At 39.2% G+C, this 24,764-nt stretch overlaps 1 protein-coding gene across 2 annotated transcripts in view; it reads left to right on the forward strand.

Moving 5' to 3' along the window:
- Positions 1 to 24,764, forward strand: part of Rapgef4 (Rap guanine nucleotide exchange factor 4) — a 222,015-nt gene that overhangs the window by 152,272 nt on the left and 44,979 nt on the right. For both annotated transcript variants that reach the window (XM_077798824.1, XM_026389508.2), the window contains 7 exons: positions 4,646 to 4,730; positions 5,535 to 5,595; positions 7,480 to 7,556; positions 8,107 to 8,253; positions 10,209 to 10,324; positions 16,074 to 16,162; positions 20,807 to 20,885. In XM_077798824.1, the coding sequence (XP_077654950.1) occupies positions 4,646 to 4,730; positions 5,535 to 5,595; positions 7,480 to 7,556; positions 8,107 to 8,253; positions 10,209 to 10,324; positions 16,074 to 16,162; positions 20,807 to 20,885 (654 nt within the window). The remainder of the gene's footprint in view (positions 1 to 4,645; positions 4,731 to 5,534; positions 5,596 to 7,479; positions 7,557 to 8,106; positions 8,254 to 10,208; positions 10,325 to 16,073; positions 16,163 to 20,806; positions 20,886 to 24,764) is intronic.

Raw genomic sequence — 24,764 nt, forward strand, 5'->3', positions numbered from 1 at the left:
GCTTATGGTTTCATTTCCTAGACTTCTACTCCTATCTTCTTTCTATTACCCAAGAATTCCTAAAGCTTTCCCGTCTGCCTAATCCTCACTTTGTGGTGTGTGGTGCTGGTGGTACTTGCCTGTTTTCTATATTAGACCTTTCTCATGGCAGCCAAAACTCTGACCAGTAAAGAACCCTGCCCAACACATGCTGCTGGTTGGTCTTGGGTGGTCAGCTCCATCCAGTCCCCCAATGACCTTGACTTAGACTGAATAACTTCAGCTGGTCTAAGATGGTAACAATTGGATGAAAATAATCTATACTCCTGAGGAAAATACACCTTTTCTATCATTTTCTGGAGTTTAGAGTAAGAGATGAAATTCATCATTTTTAATCTATCTCCTCCCTCTGTTAGTAATCAAGGTTATTTTGATTATCCACAGGAACACTCCATGATGCCTGATGCTGTGGATAGTACCTGACCCTATAGACACCTTTTTCTTATACATACATATCTGTGATAAAGTTTAGTTTATAAATTAAGCATAGTAAGAGATTAACAGCAACTAATAATAGAACAATTATAATAACTTTACTATAGTAAAAGTTATTTAAAACTAATAAATAGTTTATTTCTGGAACTTTCTATTTAGTATTTTTGGACCTCCATTGATTGAAGGTTAACTGAAACCATGAAAAGCAAAACCACAGATAAGGGAGGATTACTCAAAGTTTTTGCCTGACATTATTCAAAGTGAGTTGTGCCATGGATACCTGGTCTATCCTCAGTGGGAAGGATAACAAAGCATAAGCACCCATTTCCCTCAGATCACAAAACAAGAACTGGTCCATGGTATTGCTGACATCTCCCCTGAATTCAGCATGAATTGTGAGAACTCCAGTGCTCACTCAGTTGATAAGCCATGCTGATTACCTACCCTGATAATAATGCTGTCCCACCTGTGTGCTATTATTTCCCATGTGTACAATGCTTCATATACATTAAATGATTTGGCCTTCACAACAATTCTGTTTTGTATTCCCATTTTACAAATGCAGAAAAAAAGCATTCAACCAATTGAGCAACTAGAAGTTTCATGATTTAGATCTCAAATCCAGTTCTGCTTCTAATGCATTGCCCTTTGCCCTTCGATATTGCTTCTATTCACAAGATCAGTCTAGAGTTAGGAATATTTAAGCAAGTAAAATTCATCAGGGTATGTTGCAAATTGCTGTAGTAGTAGGGCTATGTGCCATGGAAGAATAGAGGTCAGCAAGTCGGTGTTACCTAAAAGCAGTGACATCTGGGCTGGGCTGGATGCAGAAAAAAATATCCTAGCCTGAGAGGAGCACAAAGTCTTGGACGAGAGAAGGCGGAGTGTTTTTGAGGAATGGAAAGGTGCCCCAAATGTCTGGAGCAGAGACCGAGACTATCAGAGATAGTATGAAGTCAGGGGAGATAGCTAAGTTTGAAAAAGTAAATCAAGATCTGGCTTTAAAGAGTCTGGCATAATGGTGAAGGAACACTTCTGGATAGATTGCGCTTGGAGATATTGTGGGTTATCTGGAAAGACATGGACAGGAAGCCACTGGCACTCAGGAAGAAGCGATATTTGGAGATAAAGATATCAGTCTCTTTATTGGTGGATTGGCCTTGGGAGTTTTTTCCAGGGAGAGAAGGTAGAAGAGAGCCTTGGGGAAAGAACACAGTATGAGAGGTGGACGAATGTTCAGGAAAGCAAGGAGAGAGCAGGGGATGCAGGGCAGCAGGCAAACTGAATATGTTTTAAAAATGCCTTAAATATTGCCATTGTTACCTCTCTTCCCTAACACTTTGGTCCTAAGACTAACTGGAACAGCTCAAAGTCAGCCTTGTACCACCGAAACTTTTAGTATATTGCATTGAGGATCTGACAGTTCCTCATCATGTTTTAAATCTTAGATGAAGTATAAATATAAATCGTAGATTCTAAACACACTACTCTTTTAAAAAGAATCATTAAGTGAGTAATATGGATTTCATATTGATGTTATGTAAACATTCCTTCCAAACACGTAGATCTGCTTCCAAACTTCCATCATTGAGTCAATCAAAATTTTAAAGCTGAATTCCAAACCTTTCTTTTCCTGGCTGGGTTTTTCTCCTCCTTCCATCACAGCCCACCCTATGGAGGTGAGAAGGGGGACTTGGAGACTGTTTTCTCTTTTAGCCAAGCGTTTAGGAGAGTTCCATGCTATTTGCAGCTGATGTCAAGTAGCAAGAACAGCAGGGTTGCTCCTTGTGCCGAAGAGCCGTAATCCTCTTACGCCTACCTTGAGTCTGTCATGTTAGCTACCTCTACCGTAGTAGATGGACAGAGATGACTCCATTGACTTTTAAATCCCCAAGGGTCCTAGTTTTGAAATCCCCATGTCTAAGTCAAGTAGTGTAGATTAGGCCTCTTGCCAAGAAGGCCTGGATCCTTTGGAGCCCCTGTGGCCACAGCTTTTCTGTCCCATACTTTTCTGGTTCCATACTTCCTGGGTTCTACCACTAAGCACTAGATTGGTATGCAATTGTGTCCTTCCTTGGTGATCCTTAGCAGGAGGTGACCCTTGCCGGTATCTCCCGGGTCATGGATTTAATGTCTGTCTTTGTGCAGCCAGGATTAAGAAATAGATCCTCCATTGCTTCTATGAGAAGGGTATCATATTCCTTTATTCATGTCAAAGCTGTCCTTGTGGATTAAAACGTGCAAATTACGCAGTTTTCATCCTCTCCTTAGTCCCCACCAGATCTGTTGGCCTTCCATGTGATAATATGGTTGCAAAATTGTTTAATCCAGTTAACTGTTTTAGAATACTGACAACTCAGTTCTGGTCACTCAGAGTACTGTTCTAATAATTGACTAAGTTCCAGATGTAATTTGCTGCACCAAATGTCATTTTTTATTTATAAGTTTGTTTAACTTCCTATGCAAGTGTTTGAGTTTTTAATATAATTTTGATGGATTTTTTTTACTTACACAAATAATATATATATATATATATATATATATCCTTCACTCTCAATGCTTCCTTTAGCTCTTACATCTCCCTCAGAAAGGAATTGTCCCCAGTTTTCAGATAGCACTAAGGCTCTCACCTCATGTGGCTGATGAGTGATGGCCCTGAGATTAGAACTTGATCTTCAGATTCTAAATTCAGTGTTGTGCTCAGTATACCACCCTTCCCTGAGTTTGTTTGACTCAAAACATTTTTTTTTAATTACAGTGTAATCCTGATGGAATGCCATCCGAAGCTCAATCACAATAAAATGTTTAGTGTAAAATAACGTTGACTATTCAGGCATGGTGGCACATGCCTGTAATCCCAGCAGCCCAGGAGGCTGATGCAAGAGGATTGTGAGTTCAAAGCCAGCCTCAGCAATTTAGTGAGGCCCTAATCAATGTTGCAAGACTCTGTCTGTAAATAAAATACAAAAAAGGGCTGAAGATATGGCTCAGTGGTTAATGCCCCTGGGTTCAATCCCTGGCACAAAAAAAAAGAAAGAAAGAAAAAGAAAAACAAACAAACAAGAATACCATAAGTTGCTGTAATTTTAGGACAAAATGCAAAAAAATAGGATGATGACTATGTAATAAGTAATGCTGATGACTACAGCAACTTGCTGAGAGTAAATGCTGCCTGCCCATCAATGTATAAATTGTCTCTCAGTTGACTTCCTAGCACTCCCAGAATAAATTACACATTTGTTTTTAAGTTTCAAAAACATTTTAGTCAGGATTCTTTATATTGCAGAGAACAAAAAAAAATCCAAATTACTAACTAATCATATATCTTTTATCATTTTTATAATTGAACACTATAAGTGATTCGAAAATAATTATAGACCCAAAAGGTGATTAGGAATTCACTCAGTCTTCCCATGACAAAAAGGTCTGTAAAACCCCCAAACCCTGTTTCCTAAAGGTATATTATTGGATACTAGTTTTATAATAAATTTTAGAATTAAAAAAAAAACTTTACAAAAGTCAATTAACCTCTTATGGACAGAGATAATCCATGGAATAGAGTTTGAGAAATGTCGAGACATACTTCGCTTTTTCCTGTCTTGCTAATCCCAGACATTGCTATTTACCTCATTCTCATCTCATGCCCTTACCTCCTTAGGGCTTGGTTAAAAAAGTGATGAGTCTATATGCATCCTCTATTTCAGTCCTCTGAAAGAAGCATACTACTAACCCAAAACTATTTTAGCATTACTATTTAGTTAAGCTAAAATATCACACAGGATCCCAAGGAATTTGGATCTACTGTCAAGTTGATTGAACCAATTACTTCAAGTGTTAAGAGGCAAGGTTTGTCACTATTGATTGATGTGATAATGAAAAGTAGTTTTTCAGATCAACCATCTGCAAAGTCAAGGGCAAGTTAGCCAACTACAATGTGAGACAATGGACTCTTCTTTCTGCAATTAGAAGAGAAAGGGTTCTGTGCACATCAGATTGTTCCCAGATTCTCCTTCAAAGGACATGTTCATTTCAAAATCCCTTTGGGAATTATAATGGCATGATCTCTCCCCTCTGCCAATATCTTCTTATGTCGAGACATCCCTGAGCATGTTGCTGACCGCAGTATCATTTCCATGCTGAAGTCTGAATGATAATGTTTTTCTTTTTGTAGACCTGGCCAAAGGACTATGGATGACCTGGAGATTATCTACGAAGAGCTCCTTCATATTAAAGCCTTATCTCATCTTTCTACCACAGTAAGTTGTGTGTTAGTCAAGCTCATCAGAGGGACTTTAAATTAGATGCATTGCTAGGACTGGAGCCTCACCTGGGGAACCTGTGGATATGTAGAGACAGGCAACAGAGGTTCCATAAGCCTCATTAAGGAAAGACCTCTTCTCCCTTCCTGTACTTCAGATACCCAGCATGCCCCTGTTCTGACTTCTCCAGTCTTGATGGAATTAAGAAATTGTGGGTGGTCTCTGTTTCTTCAAACACTAGGTGCCTGGGCACTTTGAAAGAAATCACAGGTCACCTGGTTCTTAGGAAGCTAGACCTATCATTGAAATCATAATTTGGAATTTTTTTAAAGATTGGAATTTTAGCTGGCTAGGAGTAACCTAGAATTTTGACTATCTTGGAATATAAATCTACTTGCTTAATGATTCAACTTTAAGACTGACTCTTTTTTTCAGCATGTTTGCAGTGATGTCTTATTGTGTGATGCAGAAAAGAGCCACCAACAGCAAGAGAAGTATAGGATGTTGTAGATGTCTCACCTTTTTGCCCAAAGCAAAAGATAGGTTTGTGCATATGGGATGTCTTAAGAAGTTTCTAAGGAGCTTGTCCTGTATGAACTAGCTGTAAATATTTCTTGCACAGTCTCTCAGAACCTAGCTGCAAATCTAGTGAAAGTGGTTTTGAGATTAGCAACAGGCAAGGTAACATACAGCCAGGAGAGAAATAAGGAGCCCATCAACATTGTGCCCACAAAGAGCACAAGTTCTTCTCCCCAAAAACCCACAAACCTGGCCTTTCCACGTTCTTTCTTTTTCTTCTAGGTAAAACGGGAGTTAGCAGGTGTTCTCATTTTTGAGTCTCATGCCAAAGGAGGGACCGTCCGTAAGTGACAGCTGTGATAGAACACTGAGCCTGGCTCATCCTCTCCAGCACTTGTCATGGAAGCCTGATGCAGACCACACACCCCCAGCCCCCAGTTTGACTTGGCAGGATGTCATGTGGCACTTAGGTTTTTCTGACCTGTGGTTATTCCAGCACCTGTCAGTTAATCTGAAGTATGGTGCTTCTCTGTACCCAGCTGAGCAGTGGTAGCCAGCCTGAACCCTCCTCACTCCCTGCCCTACTGGCTCAAGATGGTGTTTAAAGGGGGCAGGGTAAGGTCACTGTTCTTCAGGCAGGGCCCTGGGTGCACCCACTCACAGTGACCTCACTTTATGGCTTCAGAAGAACTAATCTGTCTCTCAAAATCGCTAGTTACAATCATATTTAAGCTATTATGTTTTGTTTCTTCTCTCCCTTCCACTGTAGGCTCCAAGCCTGAGAGAATTTCTTTGCCTCAAACACAGATGCAGTGTTAATATATAGCATCTCTCCAGAATTCAAGTGGTATTTTAGTTCTGTGATCATATTTGGAAGCAAGAAATCGAAATTTGATATTAAAGACATCCAAACGTTATTATAACATTGGCATTTCCCATTAGTCCTACAGAATTTTTCTTACCAAGAAATGTCATCTTCTCTAATTTCTCTTGCAGAATCATAAGGCACATCAGCATACTGTAGCTTCTCAGAGGTTCTGCAATAAAGAAAAATGATCACTATCTTTTTTTGTTTGGGGGCGGGGACCAGGGATTGAACTCAGAGGCTCTCAACCACTGAGGCACAAAATGATCGCTGTCTTTAAACTGACACTTCCTAAACCTAGTGGAACACTGAGCATTTTTTAAGGAACGACAATTAAATTTCTGAGAGACAATCTTGCTCTTTCTTTATGCTGTATTCTGAGAGTCAAATAAGCTGGAAACGTAAAAGGTCTTAAAAATTATATCTCAAAATGTTTTAGGACTGGGTGTAGCTCAGTGGTAGATCTCATGCTTAGTAGGTGTGAAGCTCTGGGTTCAGTACCCTGCATTACAAAAAAAAAAAAAAAAAAAAAAAGGGATTCACTTTCAGTCATCCAAAGCATGACTGAACTAATATCTATCTGATAATATTGTCTATCTTTCTGATACTGTATCTATCTTAATAAGAATGTTATTTCTTTACAGGTTATGGTTCACTTTAATATTTTTTATTTTTATGGTCACTGATGACTTACAGTGGCTCTTTCATTCCAGCTTACTAATTGTTTTGATCATGAAATCTTTAAATGTTTCAAACAAGAAAGAACATATTACAAATACTATTTAAATCTTTAGCAAACACTCCCATTATGCCATATTTTTCATATTTTCTTAAAAATGAAAAATTTCCTATTTTCTAAAAGAATTCAATTCCAATTGAAGGCCTCTGGTTCCCTCCTGTATCCTGTTCTTTCCCTCTTGAGGGTAATTTCTACCCTGACAGTAGTGGTTATCATTCCAACCCATTTGTTAAAAAATATATGTAGATATATATCTATAAACAAGATGTAGTGCTGATTTTCATGTTTTCAAACTTCACATTACTGGTCAGATTACTTTTAAAAACTATTTTCTATGGCATAATGTTTTGATGAATTAGGAGAATGTGCATTTCTTTAAGAAATAGACTGCTGGCAAATTAGTATCTGGTGAAAACCTGTCTTTCAGGACACAGAAAGTAGTGCAGGATTTCTCTTCCTTTCATGTTCGAGAAAGAAAAATAATATTCCACCTGAATAAGTTAGCATTTGCCAGTGGTTTTTTTATTTTATGTATGCGTAATTCTGGGGACTTAAAAATGATGATTTGATAAGCTGTAATTTGTATTGATGTGCTTCTATTCTTGTCATCTTTTTGTGTCTAGTGTTTAACCAGGGGGAAGAAGGTACCTCCTGGTACATTATTCTAAAAGGATCAGTGAATGTAGTCATTTATGGCAAGGTATATATCTCTTTTTTTCTTTTTAAAACTTTATTGTGTTCCATTTGTTAGTGTGGCCCTAAGTAGTAACAACATAGTGCTACAATTAAACTTGCAACAACATTACATCTTATACATCTATTCCAGGGAGAAAAAAATATCGCATCCTTTTTTAAAATTTTTTTTTATAGTTTTAGATGGACAGAATGCCTTTATTTTATTTGTTTGTTTTTATGTGGCACTGAGGATCGAACCCAATGCCTCACACATGCTAAGCAAGCGTTCTGCCACTGAGTTACAGCCCCAGCCCCAAAATATTGCATCTTTAATCAAAACATTTCTCAGTCATTATATTCAGTCATACTTTTGGGGGCTCATCCCTTATCTGAGTTAAGCCCTAGACCATCTCAATCAATGAAAGAAAAATTAAACATTATAATTTAATTATATAATCCCACTTTGGCATAGTGAGGGACAGCCCATTTATATAGACAGTGTTTCAGGGGAGGCGGGGTGGTGAGGGGTGGGTGAGTATTTACTCCATTTCACCTGAATGTCCTGCTCTCTCCAGGGTGTGGTCTGCACCCTGCATGAGGGAGATGACTTTGGCAAGTTAGCACTAGTGAACGATGCTCCGCGAGCTGCCTCAATCGTCTTGCGAGAGGATAATTGTCATTTCCTAAGAGTCGACAAGGAGGATTTCAACCGGATTCTGAGGGTGAGTCCAAAGCTAGGTGTGCCCGAAGGCTGTCCCATTTTTCCCTTTCCCAGATGAGCAGAGATCTCAGTGAAGTACTGTGATGAATGGGTGCTCTAGGAACAAAGGACTTTGTTATGAAATGGGTGTGCATTCTGGGGTCCAGAGATGATATTCCAGAAAGGTGTAAACACAGGATGTTATGCTGGACCAGATTCCTCTGCACATGCCTATACTGGCCATGAGAATTGATGATAGATACCAATTGCCTTGGCAAAATGTCACAGTCTAAGCAGTTTCTCTCTGGCATCTTAGGTGTCCCTTTTTGTGTCCTTCCCATCCCACTCTCCAGAGCAGTGGCAATCTTTCTGCTCCACATTTTTCTGTATCCTAGACCTTTCAAATGTCCACCTCCCACGTCTCCCAAACCTAAGCCTCTCTCATATCGTCCCACAATTTCTTGACTTGTTGAGTGATTGCACATTAGTGGAAATTAAGATCAGTCGTGATTACTCTAACCAAGCATTTTCATTTTAAGTGCTTTATCTTGAATTGTTATAAACTAAAGGAGATTCAGACATTGGTCAGTAGGAAAAGAATTGGGGTGGTAGAGGAAGCTGGGGAATTGTACTTAGTGTTGGCCCTGAAGATGAGCCCATTTTAAGCTTGTTAAGTTGTTTGTGAGAATAGAGGATGTTTAGAAGAAATGGTCTCTGATCTTTCCCTACCATGTAGTCCTTGGTTGCTTGGGAGGGATAACCCAGGTTTGGCTGGTAGAGACGTGATTGTGGATGATGACAGTGTCCCATCCTCCCTGGCTTCTATGGCCTTGATCCTTCCATCCTAGCTTGATTGAGTTCACCTGGGAGGCTATTCTCTCTGGGATGGCTGTGCTCTCCTCCTTTCTCTGCCTTTCCTTGAGATAGATATCCCTACACTGCCAGAAGCATCTGCCTCTGCCGGCAACATTTATGACCACAAAGTTTGTTTTAAGAAAGCATTGTCTTGCTGGGTGTAGTGGTGCACACCTCTCATCCCAGAGGCTGAGGCAGGAGGATCACAAGTTCAGGGTCAGACTCAGCAATTTAGTGAGGCGCTGAGCAACTTAGCAAGACCCTGTCTCAAATAAAAAGGGCTGGGGATGTGGCTCAATGGTTGAGTGCCCCTGGGTTCAATCCCTGGTACCAAAAGAAGGAAAAAAAAAAAAGCAAACATTTATCTGAATGCAAAGAAAGTTAGATTCGTTTATACCATTGAACAACACAGGGAAAAATACCCCCAAGGAATCTGATTTGGTTGTTATCTGATTTCTTTTAAGATGGAGCCCAAATGTTGAGGAAAAGCACATTTAAAAATTAAAATCAATTATTTAAAAGGATATGGAAGTTTACAGTTCAGTTATACTAACTCTTGGAATTTTATGCTCAGCCAAAATTTCTTTGAAAAAAATCAGCTTCAGACCATATCTCACGGATATAATTTATAATGTCATTTAAAATAACTGAAAAAGATTTTAACACATTTCACATTGATTTTTCTAAGTGTCTTTTGATTAGAGACAGTGGTGCCACTCCTAAGGAAACTAAATACACTCAGAAGGAAAGAGAATTTTGCCGAAGCTGAGTGCTGTTTGCCACATATTTTTATGAAGAATAAATACCTTTCTCCCCTGTCTCCCTGCTCTACTGCTGTCTCTCAAAGGCTTCCCAGAGCACAGCCACATCACTCTGGACTTTGCTGTTTCTCTGAATCTGGTGTGAAAGCAGAGTTTAAAAAAAAAAAAAAAAAAAACACATGCCTCAAACCTCATCTGGTCCTCTCTCTGACCATTCCAGCCCTTGACTTTGAAAATGACTTAATTTGTAGACGCAACAATTACCATCACAAGCACCAAATGAGTTTCTGAAGCATTTGAAATTTTTTTCATTGTCTGAGTAAACGGCGGCATCTGTATGTGGTGTAATTTGTATTTGCAGGACGTTGAGGCGAACACAGTCAGACTTAAAGAACATGACCAAGATGTCTTGGTGCTGGAGAAGGTCCCAGCAGGGAGCAGAGCTTCTAATCAAGGAAACTCACAGCCTCAGCAAAAGTATGTTTGCATCCAACACTGTAATTGCCAGACTATGATTAACCTTTTCACATGGTATCATCATTTCTACAATAGCATGTTCTCCTTTTTTTTGTGGAAGATGGCAGTGTATGTGTGACTTTTTTTCTCTCTATTGACTAATCACACATCTTGTGGAGTATAATGTATCCATTTCTGGCACTGCATTGAGCTTGGTGCTGCCTAGAATCATGCTGGAAAGAATATTCTCCTACTCTAAAAACCTCTCTGTACACACTATTCAACTTAATAGCTTTGGAACAGAAGGCAGGGAGAGAACAATGGGAACAGGAACGCCAGGCAGCTTCAAGGATGTGGCAGAGGTGATGAGAATCTCCGATATTTGAATGTCATATGTAGGATTTCTCAGGAAGTGTTTTTATCTTATTACCAGAATGAACGTTTGATGGAAACCCGAGTTTCAAATACAAAATATTCTGTTGATTGCAGCACAGAAACATCCATTTGGCCTCATTCATGCTTATTCCTGCTGATGTCCAAAGGGGATTTGCTCCTTATTTCTCAGGTCTCCTGTTTAACTTGAGTCTTTTTTAGTATATCTGGTTTGTTTCAGTTTTTACTTGCTACATAAAACTTTTTCATCACCAATGTTTGAGTGGTAAGACAGGAGAGTGAGAACTGTGGCTCTCAGGAATTACAACAAATTGCAGAATCGGGTTTTTTAAGATGGAGATGAATTTTAAATCTGAGTATAATAAAAACACCAATTCTGTAGCTAAAGAAATGTTGCCAAATAATATGTTAAAAGAGAATACATCTTTTTTAGTCAGCTTTTTTTGCTGCTATGACTAAAGGACCCGACAATTTTAAAGGAGGAGAAGTTTATTTGAGGGCTCACAGTTTCCATTCCTTAGGGCTTGAGGTGAGGCTGAACATCATAGCAGAAGAGTGTGGCAAATGGAAGCAGCTCACACCATGATCAGAAAGAGACAGGTCTCCACTTGCCAGATACAAATATATATGCCAAAGCCATGCCCCAATTCACACTTCCTATACTCTTAAACCCAAATATTTCTCCTCTGAATCTTCTTGCATTGTCTCATGCATGCACTTTTCATGGACACCTCGCCTTCAAACCATAACAACATCCCAAGGGATTTTCCTTTGTTGTTAAATAAGTGGGGATCCCTTCATCAGAACCATCACTGTACCTGATGAATTTTTATTACTTAGACTAGAAACCTGAGACTCAGATATTTTCATCTAGATGAATCAATAGATTTGCAAAGGAGACAGGAAGAAACATTAAATGGCTGGAACATATTTTTCAGATTTCACCCAACTCTTACAACAACCCCTTTTAAAAGATGGAAAAATTTAAGCTCAGAGAAGCAAGTGGCTTATCCGAGATCTCAGAGCTTGCAGTAGGATAGCTTGAATTTAAGTTCAGTTTGACCAATTTTCACTCCTCTGCTCCTTCTGCTTCCCAGCTTACAAAAGCAAGATAGTACCATTGACATTCTGCATCCACAAGTTCCATGTTGGTGAATTCAGCCAACCCAGAATCAAAAATATTCAGGAAAAAGAATTTATTGTACCAAACATGTACTGACTTCTTTTTCCTTGTCATAATTCCCTGAATAATACAGTATAGCAACTATTTACATAACATTGATGGCCTGTTAGATATTATAAGTAATTTAGAGATGATTTTAAGTATACTATAGAATGTGCATAGGTTATTTGCAAATGCTATGAAATTTTACATTGGGGATTTGAGCATTTGTGGGTTTTAGCATCCATGGAGGATTCTAGAACCAATTCCCCACAGAATCTCTACATTATCTCTACTGAGGGACAACTATATATAAATATTATATCTTCAACACTATTTAATAAATGTTGCAAGCAATTTATTTCAAAAGGGCTGACTACATTTTTAAAAACCTTCCTTTCACTTACAGAACTATAAAATTACCATCCAAATTTCTTTTTATTTGTTTTTTACTATTTTCCATTCTTGAAAATGTGCCCAAATGTTTTTAAATTGTCTTTCCAGCCCAGAGGAGGATGAGAATGAAAAAAAATTTTTTAATGTGAAGATTGGGGCTTCCCCCAATGGTTTAGTACCCTTACATATAACTAGACAATTTTGTAGTGGTTTATCTTAATTCTTTAATGATGTCTAAGGGAATCATGCCACCTGAAAAAGTAAGTCCTGAGAATTCTTAATTTTGAAACATTTGATCAAGAAATCTCCTCCCTTCCTTCACCTCTTCATGTCATAGGGAAGAATTAAGAGTATTTGCTTGTTACTATATCAAAATTCAGGGTGTTCTCCAAACAAAGGGTTGTTGTTTCTTTTTTAAAAGAGGGGTGGGAAAAGGAGATACCATGTGCTTTAAATTTATTTTAGAGCTGTATCTGATTTTCCATTATCTCTACTTATTTGTGTACTGTCATCCAATCCAAATTTCTTATATAATTGAAAGACTTATGCATGTTCACAGTAAACCATTTAATAAATACTGTGCCCTGAAGAATGAGAATCCGTTTTCTCTTAAGGGGTTATTTTTTTATGTTGAGTTTTCCTAAATAGACCAGAGCTGAAAGGAAGGTCCATGTAAGTGAATTTTGGGTTGATGTTCCAGAATTTAATAACATGACAGTAACCATGTCTATGAATGAAACCAAAACTTAGGAAGCTTTAGGGTCCCTATCTCCTCAGTAATTTTCTTTTTCTTTTTTTTTTTTTTTCAATTTGAAGAGAGTCACCAGTTTGGCTTTGACAATGTTATTTTCCTGATTTGCCTTTCCTCTGGGAAATCCACCATAGTTTATGTACGCATTTAAAATTTCAAAACCACCTTACTCAACTTTGAGTGTGAATTAAAATGTCAATAAGACAGTGTTTGTCATGATGGACACATTTCATGAAACCCTCAAACATTTGCCATTTTGTCCTCCTACTCTGGGGTTTGCGGGTTTAATAAGAAAGAAAGAATTTGAAATGACTGTTCATATTTAAGTTATTAAGTTCCTTTCTCTTTAGATGATTTTCTCATTGCTCACCTCCATCTTGATTGTGGGGTGGGAAAAGAGTCTCTTTCCAGTACTCCTCCTCTCCCCTGGCCTCCCCCCCTCTCCTAGTTGCAGTAGAAGTATCTTCACATGCAGAGTTGGTGTTGGAAAAAGCTTTTACTATCATACATTTAAAGCCTCACAGCTTGTGGAATGTAACCAACTGGGGTGAGCCCTTTAACTAGAGGAACTCCTTCATGCAGTAAACGGACAAGAGTCATACTGTCTGGTCTCAAGTGGTCTTGACCTCACTTAAACAGAGGTCAAGCAGTAGGCGCCTGGCAGTGTCCCGCATGAAATCAAGCCATAAAGTGAGGTTTTAGTCAAACCAGAGCTGCAAGTCACCAACAGCTGTATCTGGCCAAAAGCTTCCAGGCCTCACCCTTCAGAGCTCCCTGCACTAAGGAAATGTCAGGACCTACCAGCCTTCAGAGGAGCCTAGAAGAAAGGCTGGGCTGAGGCAGGCGAGGCAGCTGTGCCACAGAGGGGGAGTCTTTGGCAGCCAATGAAAGGTGCTATGGGATCTCCAGTTGGCCAGGTGGGCAGTGCTAGGCCCCTTTCTCTCTAGTGAGGTAAGAAGACATCTGGCTAGACACTCAGGCATCTATACTCTTGCCAGGAGATTTTTAAATGGAGACTACTAGACTGTGAACCCAACCTGCTATCAGAATTAAACTTTGGACAAGGAAACATATTTCAAATTGAGCGCTTAACAAATTTATAGCAGCAGTGACTCAATGGCATGTGAAGGAGCAGATTGCTTTCTGCATTCCGTTTTCATGTTATGTCATGTATTTATACTCGTTTTAAAATAAGAATTGTTTTCAAAACCAAACAAACAGAAAACAAACAAACAAAAACACTCTTAAGGAGAAAGTTTTTCGATGGAGAATTTCTTGTTCAGAATGAGCTCCAGGCAGCTACAGGTGGTCTCCATGCAGAGCAAGAAGCCAGGCAGACAAGGCTTACATCAGGGATGTCCCATTCACCAGCTCTGCGACCTCAGGTTGGATGCCCCACCCCCCACCCCAGCAGTTTCTTCACCTTCAGAACAGAGATAATATTTAACTAGCAGGAGTAAACATGACAGCCTTATTCTGGGCCCTCCTAGTCGTCTGGGGCACAGTAAACGGTAGGCAGATGTGGAATGCTCTTTCCAACCCAGTTTCCTAATTAATGGGGCCAGATGCTACTTCTCTTGTGGCTCATCTGGTGAGCACTATCAGAAATCACATATTCCACGAATGACTGAGTTGAGCAATGTTCTCCAACTGATGTGAAGGGAGGCATTTATAGATAGGCCCTCCCCTTTCTTCAAGTTCCCCCAACCTTCCTCTAGGTTTTAAAGCTAGATTTCTTAAAATGGAACTCTTACTCTCTCCAGGGTTGCTTTTTTCACACGTACAAAGTTGTATTTTAACACACCTCTTCTAAAATCCTGAGGCAGGAGGGTGAGGCCCTGAGACTTCATACATTGGAGAGATTCTTAGAATCTCAACCCAGGCCCATGAAGGTCTCAAACAGGCAAAGAAAAGGTGTTGGTGAGGAGGCAAAGGAAGCAGGGCCTTTCCATCACTGGAGTTCTTCTCTCCCAGCACAAGGGAATTTTCATTGTTGCTTTTCTTTCCTGTTGTTTGGCCTTAAGTGAAGTGCCAAGTAGGAAAGCAAAGTCTGAGTTTTGCAAAAGGAACTTCTATGTTACCTTAAAGTCATTTTGCCTACAGTTTTCATTCGCTGCTTGTCACCATCTGGACTTCAAACTGAAACATCCCACATTAATTTTAAAAAATAAATCCTAGGGGCTGGGGATGTGGCTCAAGCGGTAGTGCGCTCACCTGGCATGCGTGCGGCCCGGGTTCGATTCTCAGTACCACATACAAACAAAGATGTTGCGTCTGCAGAGAGCTAAAAAAGAAATAAATATTTAAAAAAAAATTTTTTTAAAAATAAAATAAATCCTCTCATGTTCGTTGGAGAGTACCCTGAATGGATCTCCTAAAGTAAAGGCTAAACTACCCCTTCAAAAAAAAAATAATTTATATATGACATTGAAATAAATTATATAGATTTTTATTGTTGATTTTTTTTCCTTATCATGATGCTTCCTTGTTTGTTTGCTCGAGGGCATTTGGGGATTTTTTTTTCTTTCCTCTTATTTTATTATTAGCTGCATTTCCAAAGCACATACCAGTGTACAGTTGAGAAAGGCAGAGAATTCCAGAAATAGGCAGGGGAATCCAGTGTGAGACTGAAATTTTGCTAAGAGTCACCCATATATGGGTAACCTCTTTTACTGTCATTTCCCCCTTGCCACCTCCCCTTGCCCAACCTGAGCTGTCCTGGGATTTATTTGTTCCTTTTCGTTTCCTTTGGGACAAGGCTGAAGTTTCTCTGTTTCCAACCTCCTAGAAGTTTCCACCCTGCGAGAGCTGCTCTCCAAGAAGTTTACCTTAGTTGCATGTAGGCACAAAGGAAATATGTTTCCAGTAACCTTCAATTGGTGGTTTTTTTTTATTATCTTTTGGTGTGACTTGAGCATGGTACATGGTCTTTCTTATTTTATTGGTCAAAAGTAAAGTTCATATGGTTCTCTGGGATCTCAAATTTAAAAAAAAAAACTTAAGCAAATTTTTTTTATTATTGATTGCCTGTTTTTGAAAAACTAATGACATTTGTATTTCTTATCTAGGTATACTGTGATGTCAGGGACACCTGAAAAAATTTTAGAGCATTTTCTAGAAACAATACGCCTTGAGCCAGCTTTAAATGAAGCAACAGGTATGCACAGAACAGTTTTGTGTGTCCATTAAATCCATGCTAGGCATTGTTTTTAAAAAATCCTGAATTCATTCTCATTCTCAGTATGCATTGCCAAGGCAGTTTTAGGAAGGGGTTACGTGTATTAATATTTGGAGTGCATTCCTATGGGACACAGACAGAGTGCCTAGCTATCCTCACAGATGACTCAGCTTCATTCATACAGATTAGGAGTAGCTTTCCACAGGGCGTCTCTTATGTTATCATCCAATCCCTCCTACCAACTATATCCATTAGGTTATCATGTAAAACTTCCCTATTTCCATAAAGCATCTGGAGCTGCCTTGCTGTAATTGAGGGTCAAACGGTTCTCTTTTTTGTGGATTCTTGCTCCAGAGTTTAACAGTATTCTTATACTGATTTATTGGGGTTCCCATAACAAAGTACCACAAACCAGGGAACTCAAAAGCTATCATTTGATTGTCTTGCAGTTTTGTAGGCTAAATGTCCAAGATGAAGGTAATAGGGTTGATTTCTTTCTGGGGCCATGTTGGAGAATCTGCCCTACACTTATCTCCTAGTTTCTGGGGCCTCTCTGGCAATCATTAGCACTCCCTGGTTTGAGGATCATTACCCTGATCTCTGCCTCCATGTTGATATGGCATTCTCCTCATGACTTTTTATATAGCATATCCTCTGCGCATGTTTGTGTCTGTGCCCTAATATCCTGTCCCCTTTTCATAAGGACACCAGTCATATTCACTTAAGACCCATACTAATGACCTCACATTGACTTGACCATATCTGCAAAGATGCTATTTCCAAATAAGGTCACATTCTGAGATATTGGGGCTTAGTACTGCAACATATTTTGGGGGGAGAATAAAATTAAATAGATAGCATCTCCTTACAGTGAACCAGTCTTACCTACAACAAGAATTGAGGGTGAAAAAGACTGGTACAATCTCACAAGTGAACTAAGTATTCAGAGTTACATTATTTCTACTTTGATTTCTATCTTGTGAATGACTTTGGAACAGATAACATTCTTTTTTTTTCTTTTTTTTTTTGCACTGAGCATTGAATCCAGGGCCTCGTCCATGCTAGGCAAGAGCCTTACCACTGAGTTGCACTTCTAGCCCTAACATTCAACTTAAAAAAAAAAAAAAAAAAAAAAAAATCCTGGCTTCTGGCCTGTCTCTCAGAATAATACCATGGGTTATTTTAAGCACACTAAGTTCCATAGAGGAATATTTCTCTCTAAAAGAAGTTCAAAGATTTATCTAAAAAACTTAGTTCAAACACCATTTCTATAATGTATCTTCACAACAATCCTAAAAGCATTTTGCCAATGACTTCTTATTTCATCTCCTCTTTCCAGTTTCTCATTTTGTAAATTGATTATCTGAGAGTTTCTTTGTACAGTGCATGAATTGGGAAGGTAGATATACAAGCTAGGCCCTGGGTCCTGGCTTCTTCTGTTGTTGAGCAGGCACTAAGTTGGTGACCTTGGGTGAGGTCCAAGGATTGCCTTCTTCCCTCAGGAAGCCTAAAATTGCTGGAGGACATGAAGAAATGTGCACAGCACGCAAATATAAGGCAGAGTGTGGTCAGTGCCTCAGGGGCACTCAGTGGCTACTGCCATCCAGGAAATTGTCATTGAGATTATAACCTTTGAAGTGGCCCTAAAGAAAGGCTGGTGACCAGTAACTAGAGATGGGATAAAGACTACCAGTACTGATGTAGAAACAGGAAGGAAAGAGCTAGCATTTTGATATGTGCTGTGCTATTACTATCTAAGTGAGAAAAGAAAGTGGGTGTTGACCCAAAAGGAAGATTCTAGAACATTTGAGACTATGACATCTTAGGAAGGGTCTTCACTACCCATAAAGACCAAATGTAACCTTCTTTTTAAAGTCATCTTTAAAAGAGATAGGGACTGGATTATTGCTTCTTTAAAAACAAAAAATGTAGGGCCTAGAAATCAGTGTGTCCTTTGGATGGCATATGGGATATGACTCCTGACACTTCCCTTTTTTATTTTTATTTTTTTGGTACCATGAACTGAACCCAGAGGCACTTAACCATGGTGCCATATCCCCAGCCCTTTTTATTTTTTTATTTTGAGACGGGTCTCACTAAGTGGCTTAGGACCTCACTAAGTTGCGGAGGCTATCTTTGAACTTGCCTCAAAGTTTCCTCCTGCCTCATCCTTCCAAGCTGTGGGATTACGCCACACCAGGCCTGACACTTCCATTTTTGATGTCAGAGACTAGACTAACAAACATCATAATTTAATGTTGAACTTCATTTACTGCAATTTTTCTGACTTTTTTTCTTATAAGTAAATGTTTTCTTATAAGTAATGTTTATAGCTTGGCGATAAGAATAAATCAGTATCTTTCTCATAAATCAAAGATATGAATATTGCCCACTACTCTCCTGGGTGCTAAAAATAACCCTAGCACAGGTACACGAAGCATGTGGATATAATGGAGGCGAAGACCTTTGGCATTTATGAATTTCCAATACAAGGAGAAATGTCAGTTATGGTAAAACTTGTTTACATCATAGAAATAAAAACTGCTAAATATGACTATGCATTCTTTTAATTTACTAAAGTTTTCTACCTAAAGATCTATTAGTTTCCTAGACTTTGGCTGCTATGAGTGACTAGGAAATCATTTTCAAATAGAAAATTATTGTTTTAAGTTCTCAGGAGTCACTGTATGTGGGTAAAGAATAAGAAAGCCATATTGAAATGTGAGTTGGGGTGATTGGCCATAATAAGTGACCAGTCCCTGTGAATATACATGTCCTCAGCCTTGGAGCCCATGTCAAATCTTTGCATTAGCAAAAATTATACTGTGGTAGTCTGGAGATGTACTTCAGTGGTAGAGCACTTGCCTGGCATGTGTGAGGCCCTGGGTTTAGCCCCAGCTCCACAAAAAATGAATAAAGGCAATGGCACATGCCTGTAATCTCAGCAGCTCAGGAGACTGAGACAGGAGGATCACGAGTTCAAAACCAGCTTCAGCAAAAACAAGGTGCTAAGCAACTCAGTGAGACCCTGTCTCTACATAAAATACAAAATACGGCTGAGGATGTGGCTGAGACTGCGTGCCCCTAAGTTCAACCCCCAATACTCCCCCCCCAAAAAAAAATGAAGGAAGGAAGGAAATAAAATTTTAACTACTACAGAGCGCAGGCCTCCTGAGTGGCATATAAGCAAGCATTATTCTACTAACTTCAAAGAGTATATAAAATGTATGAAGGTGACTAGATGTTGACAAGCAACCTCTTTTTAATTAAAAAAAAAAAAAGAAAAGAAACTCTATACACCTTCCATCTGGCACCTGTCTACTTGTTCTGTGGCTCAGCAACATGGGCCTGGAATGACTAAGCACACTGAGGGATAAACTTGGGATTACAACAGATTTAAATGAGTATAATGGTTAAACATTTAGCTGCTGATTCAGACTTTGGTGATATAAGTTCATTAAAGACGTGGGCATTGGAAATCTAATTTATAGAGATAAGTTTGCATATTTCTCACCATCTTCTATAAAAAGATTTCACAAGTCTCAACCAGTATAGTTCTTTTTTGTTTTTAAATTAAAAATCCCCATGGCATCTTGAGTTCCAGGTTTCAATAAGCCTGGGACTTTTAGATTGGTCGACCTGCCGTTTCCCACCAGGCTGGCTGGATGGTGTTATCTTTGCAATGAAGAGCCAGCATCTAGTTCAGTGATGAGACAAACGAAACTTATATTTGGGATGTGCCTTGGGTCCCTTTCCAACCCCCTCCTTACCTGCCTGCAAAATGCTTCAAACTTGGCACAGTCACTCCTCACATCTAGGAGATAGCTTTATTTTCCTCCAGTACTACCCATAGGCTTTATCATATCTCTTTTTGCTATGTTTCCCCCTACCACCACCACCACCAATTCTCTGCTTTGACTACCTCCTTGAGGCCGGGGGTGTAGCTTAGTGGTAGAGTGCTTGCTTAGCATGTACAAGGCCCTATGTTCAATTCCCAGAACTGTAAAAAAGAAAAATTCTTTGCAGATAATGTGACTAAGTGCTATTTTTATAAAACTATCTCTTTTTAAAATATTACCTTTTTGTCCAATATCCTAAAAAATTAGGTTTTTTTTGTCTTTAAAGATAGAGGAGAGAGAGAGAGAGAGAGAGAGAATTTTTAATATTTATTTTTTAGTTCTCAGCGGACACAACATCTTTGTTTGTATGTGGTGCTGAGGGTCAAACCTGGGCCACACGCATGCCAGGTGAGCGCGCTACCACTTGAGCCACATCCCCAACCCAAAAAATTAGGTTTTGATCTCAAGCTCGTCACCATTATTTTTACATGAAATGCTTCCGTGCACGTTAAAACCATACCCATCCAGGCTGAGGTTGTGGCTCAGGGGTAAAGCGCTTGCCTAGCACATGTGAGGCACCAAGTTTGATCCTCAGCACCACATAAAAATAAATAAAGGTTTTGTGTCCATATCCCACTTAAAATATATTAAAACACACACACACACACACACACACACACACACACACGCACATCCAATGGCCAGAAACAAATGAATAATAGATACTTTGCTTTCCTAAAGATTTTCACAAGAACCTAATTTTTCTACCTTTTTTCTCCTCTAGATTCTGTTTTAAATGACTTTGTTATGATGCACTGTGTTTTTATGCCAAATACCCAGCTTTGCCCTGCCCTGGTGGCCCAATATCCTTTTGTTGTGGTAAGTCCCTGTTTCCTTGAAGACACCCTATGTGTATATGACCTCCACCTGATTTTGCCCTCTGAAGGTAAGTCATGGCCCAGATAGGGTTCTGCTTTCCACTCTTGTCAAACTCTGATATGTCAACATTTTTCCCTGTGTTGACATTAACTCTCCCTAGCAGAGGTCTGTCTTGCCATGTTTCAGGATTTCCAGCTTATTACCTGGGTGAAAAAGTGTGAAACAGCTTACCTGAGACTGGGTAACTTATAAAGAAAAGAAGTTTAACTCTCTGATCTGGAGACTGGAAGTCCAGGATTAGACAGGTCCAATGGGTTTATTATGTTACAGTACAAGAACCTTGAACTGCAGCAAGCTTGTGTGGAAAAGACAAAAATAGAGGTCAGCCTCACTATATAACAGCTGGCTGTTGTAGTGATTAATCCAATCTGGGGAGAACAAGAACTCTCTCTACCCTGTGAAAATTAAGCCAGTCCCATAGAGAGCAGAAGTAATCCATTCATGAGGGTGGTGCCCCCTTGACCTATTCATCTCTTAAAAGTTCTATCACCTCAACACCTTTTTTATTCTGGGAATAAAATTTCAACATGAGTTTCAGAGAGGATAAACCATATTCAAGCCACAGCATTTGGGAAAGTGATGCTGACAAGAAGTATGCATGCTTATCTGGGAGTGCTGTTAGGAATAGTTTCCTCACCTTGAAGACAACTGTGTGTTTCTGATAGGCTGCCTGGCAGGCTCACCCGCCATCCGCCATGTTTTTCCTTTGGGCTGTGGTATTAACCAGGTTGCCAACCTGATGAGATAAATGTAAGTCACCCTTGTGAGGTTATTCTTCTTTCACATACCTTCTAATTTAATGCATCCTTTCCTCTAGAGACGGACATTTGTTTTTTTGTTGGTATTTTTATTAGCACATTGACTTAAAGATACAAAACTTGAAGTTTATAGGGGAAATTCCTTTAGACAACCTGAAGACTGGGTTTGGAGGCAGCTTTTCAAAATTATTCTGAATTGACCAATTGATGTCTGGCTCAGAGCAAGCATTTGGAAAAGATAAGTTGAAAAAAAAATAAGTGAATATATGACCTAGTTTCACCCTCAGCTTTGGGAGTTGTGTGAAAGTGTATTTTGCTGCTTTATTTTTAAAGCAACAAAAATTTGGATCCCAAAACACTTTGGCCTTTTTGAGCAGTTAAATGTATTGAAGGAAAGTGTCTCTTTTTTTCCTTTCATTTTTGAGCAATCCAATCAATGTTGGCATGTTTTTTTCTTTTACAGAATTATAATTGCCCTACCTGATTCTCATTTTCTTACCCATAATTCTCTTTGAAGTCAACAGAATGTATGAGGATGGGAGATTTGAATTGAATGTGCTACTTAGAGGGATCTGTGAGAGTGAGATTTGGTGTTTATTTGCCTGGAAACTATCTTTCCAAGTAATGACAGCTTAATGAGACTTACCTATATTATATAGTCTTTCTGGCTCATATTCAATTTTTCTCAAGTAAAATTAACATATTCAGGATCTTTCTGTGCTCTCTTCACTCCATACATGGTAGTCATTATTAAACCATTGAGATTTGTTGAAAGGAACAATAAAAACAGAGTTCAGATAGTTTTTTCATTGTTTAGCATGTTGATAAGCTTAAGGCAAACCAAACCAAAAGAAGGGAGTCAAGCAGGCCAAGTCCTAACATCTTTTTTAAAAATTTATTTATTTATTTATTTAATCTAATTCGGTATATTTGACAGCAGAATGCATTTTTGTACACAATTGCAGCACAGCTCTTCATTTCTCTGGTTGTACACAGTGTAGCTTCACACCATATGTGCAGTTATACCTGTACCTAGAGTAATGATGTCCATCTCATTCCACCATCTTTCCAGCCCCCATGCCTCCTTCACCCCCCTCCCTCCCCTTTGAAGTTCTATCTTCTTTACAATTCAAAGCCCCAATCACAAAGCTAGTATTTTTCTGCAAATTCTCATCTCTTTATTTTTTTAAAGATAGGAAAGAGAGAGAGAGAGAGAGAGAGAGAGAATTTTTTAATATTTATTTTTCAGTTTTCGGTGGACACAACATCTTATTTTATTTTTATGTGGTGCTAAGGATCGAACCCAGTGCCCTGTGCATGCCAGGCGAGCACGTTACCGTTTGAGCCACATCTCCAGCCCTCTCATCTTTTTATTTTTTGACTTTTTCTCCTTCAAGAAGTGACTGAGAACGTTCGGATCATTAACTTCTATTTTGAAAATAGCAGCTTCTGGGGAGAAGGTCCACACCATCTCAAATAGGGAAAAGTTTGGATAATGCTGTTGATGAAGAGGAGGGGAAGACAAGAAAGTGAACAATAGAATCAGTCACAGGGGACCTATGATACCCAGTCATTTTTTTAAAATATTTTTTTAGTTGTAGATGGACACAGTACCTTTATTTATTTTTATGTGGTGCTGAGGATTGAACTCAGTGCCTCACACATGCTAGGCAGGCACTCTACCACCAAGCTACAGCCCCAGCCTCAATACCCAGTCCATTCTTTTCTCAGCAAACTGAGAAGTTAAGGGTGGCCTAATACAATCTATACTACCTGGTGCCCTTAGCCTGCCTCCTTCACACCTGTCCCTGGGAGAACTTAGAGTCTCCTCATGACTCTGTTCTGAATCAGCTCCCCCTCTGTGTTGGACATCATCCTAAGAACACTGACTTATATTAAACATACCACTTTACCTCACAGGATCCTTCTGAGTTGGTATTATTTTATTTTACAGATCCTGAAGCCCCCTAAAAATTGAACAGCATGCCCAAAGCAAGTGACAGAGTCTTCCAAGTCAGGATGCCAAGCCTGAAGTTTATCATTTTTTTTCCTCTTTATTTCTTTGAAAGCTTATTAAATTTTGAATAATTCTATAACCTTCAATTAGAATTGAAGAGCACTTCTTGACAATGTATTACATGACACATGTTGATCTATGCTTCCGTTAGCTAAAACCAAAATAGACCCATTTTGTTAGTACCAGATAAAATGCCTGGTAAGACTTCTGTCTACCCCCCAAAATTACCAGTGTTTTCTGAATGTATTCCTTTAAATTTTTGCATTTTCAGTTTCAATGGTTTCACCAATGTGCGAGACACTTAGGGAACCTGCTTTGCATATTTGCCCAACAAACTTAGGAATGTCACAACAGACCAATGAAGAGGTCTACTGGCAGGTCGGTCCTGCGGGGAGAGCTGAGAAGGCGGCTTTGGGTCTAGGGACTAGTCCGGCCATTGCCAGCTAGTGGAATGTTTTGCAGTAATGGAAATGTTTTATTTCGATGCTAACCCAGTAGCCACTAGCCTTAACACTGATACTGAGAAGAACAGAATTTTTATTTCACTGCTACTAATTTAAATTTAAATGTCCACATAAGGCTAGTAGCTACTATGTTAGAAGCACAAGTCTAGTCCTTAAATACTGTAAATAAGAGGCTCAAACTAGAATTGCTCTTTTATAATGGCTGGGAAATGTGTCCCAGGAGGCCAGGAACTCGTCCTTCTGCATGTAGGCAGCAAAGAAGGGCTCTTTCCCCAAAGTCAAGTATGTGTTAGTGCTTTTGTGTTATACCAGAGACTCAGTTTTCAGTCCCCTTTCCCCTCAGGGAGGTGGTATGTGGATTCCTTATATATTCTGAATTTCTAGTCATAAATAATACAAGTCAGCTGTGACAGAACTGGAGGTGAAGAGTCTCATCAGAAGGTGATGGAGCACCTCAGAAAGCTGAAGAGATCCTTGGAGATCCTCAGCCTTAGCAAGGAACCTGGGGTGCAGGAATTGAAAAGCATGCTGTTGGGGCAGATCTACTGCAACCCCCTCCCCACC

This window comes from Urocitellus parryii, chromosome 1, assembly GCF_045843805.1.
Source record: "Urocitellus parryii isolate mUroPar1 chromosome 1, mUroPar1.hap1, whole genome shotgun sequence".
Classification (NCBI taxonomy): Eukaryota; Metazoa; Chordata; class Mammalia; order Rodentia; family Sciuridae; genus Urocitellus; species Urocitellus parryii.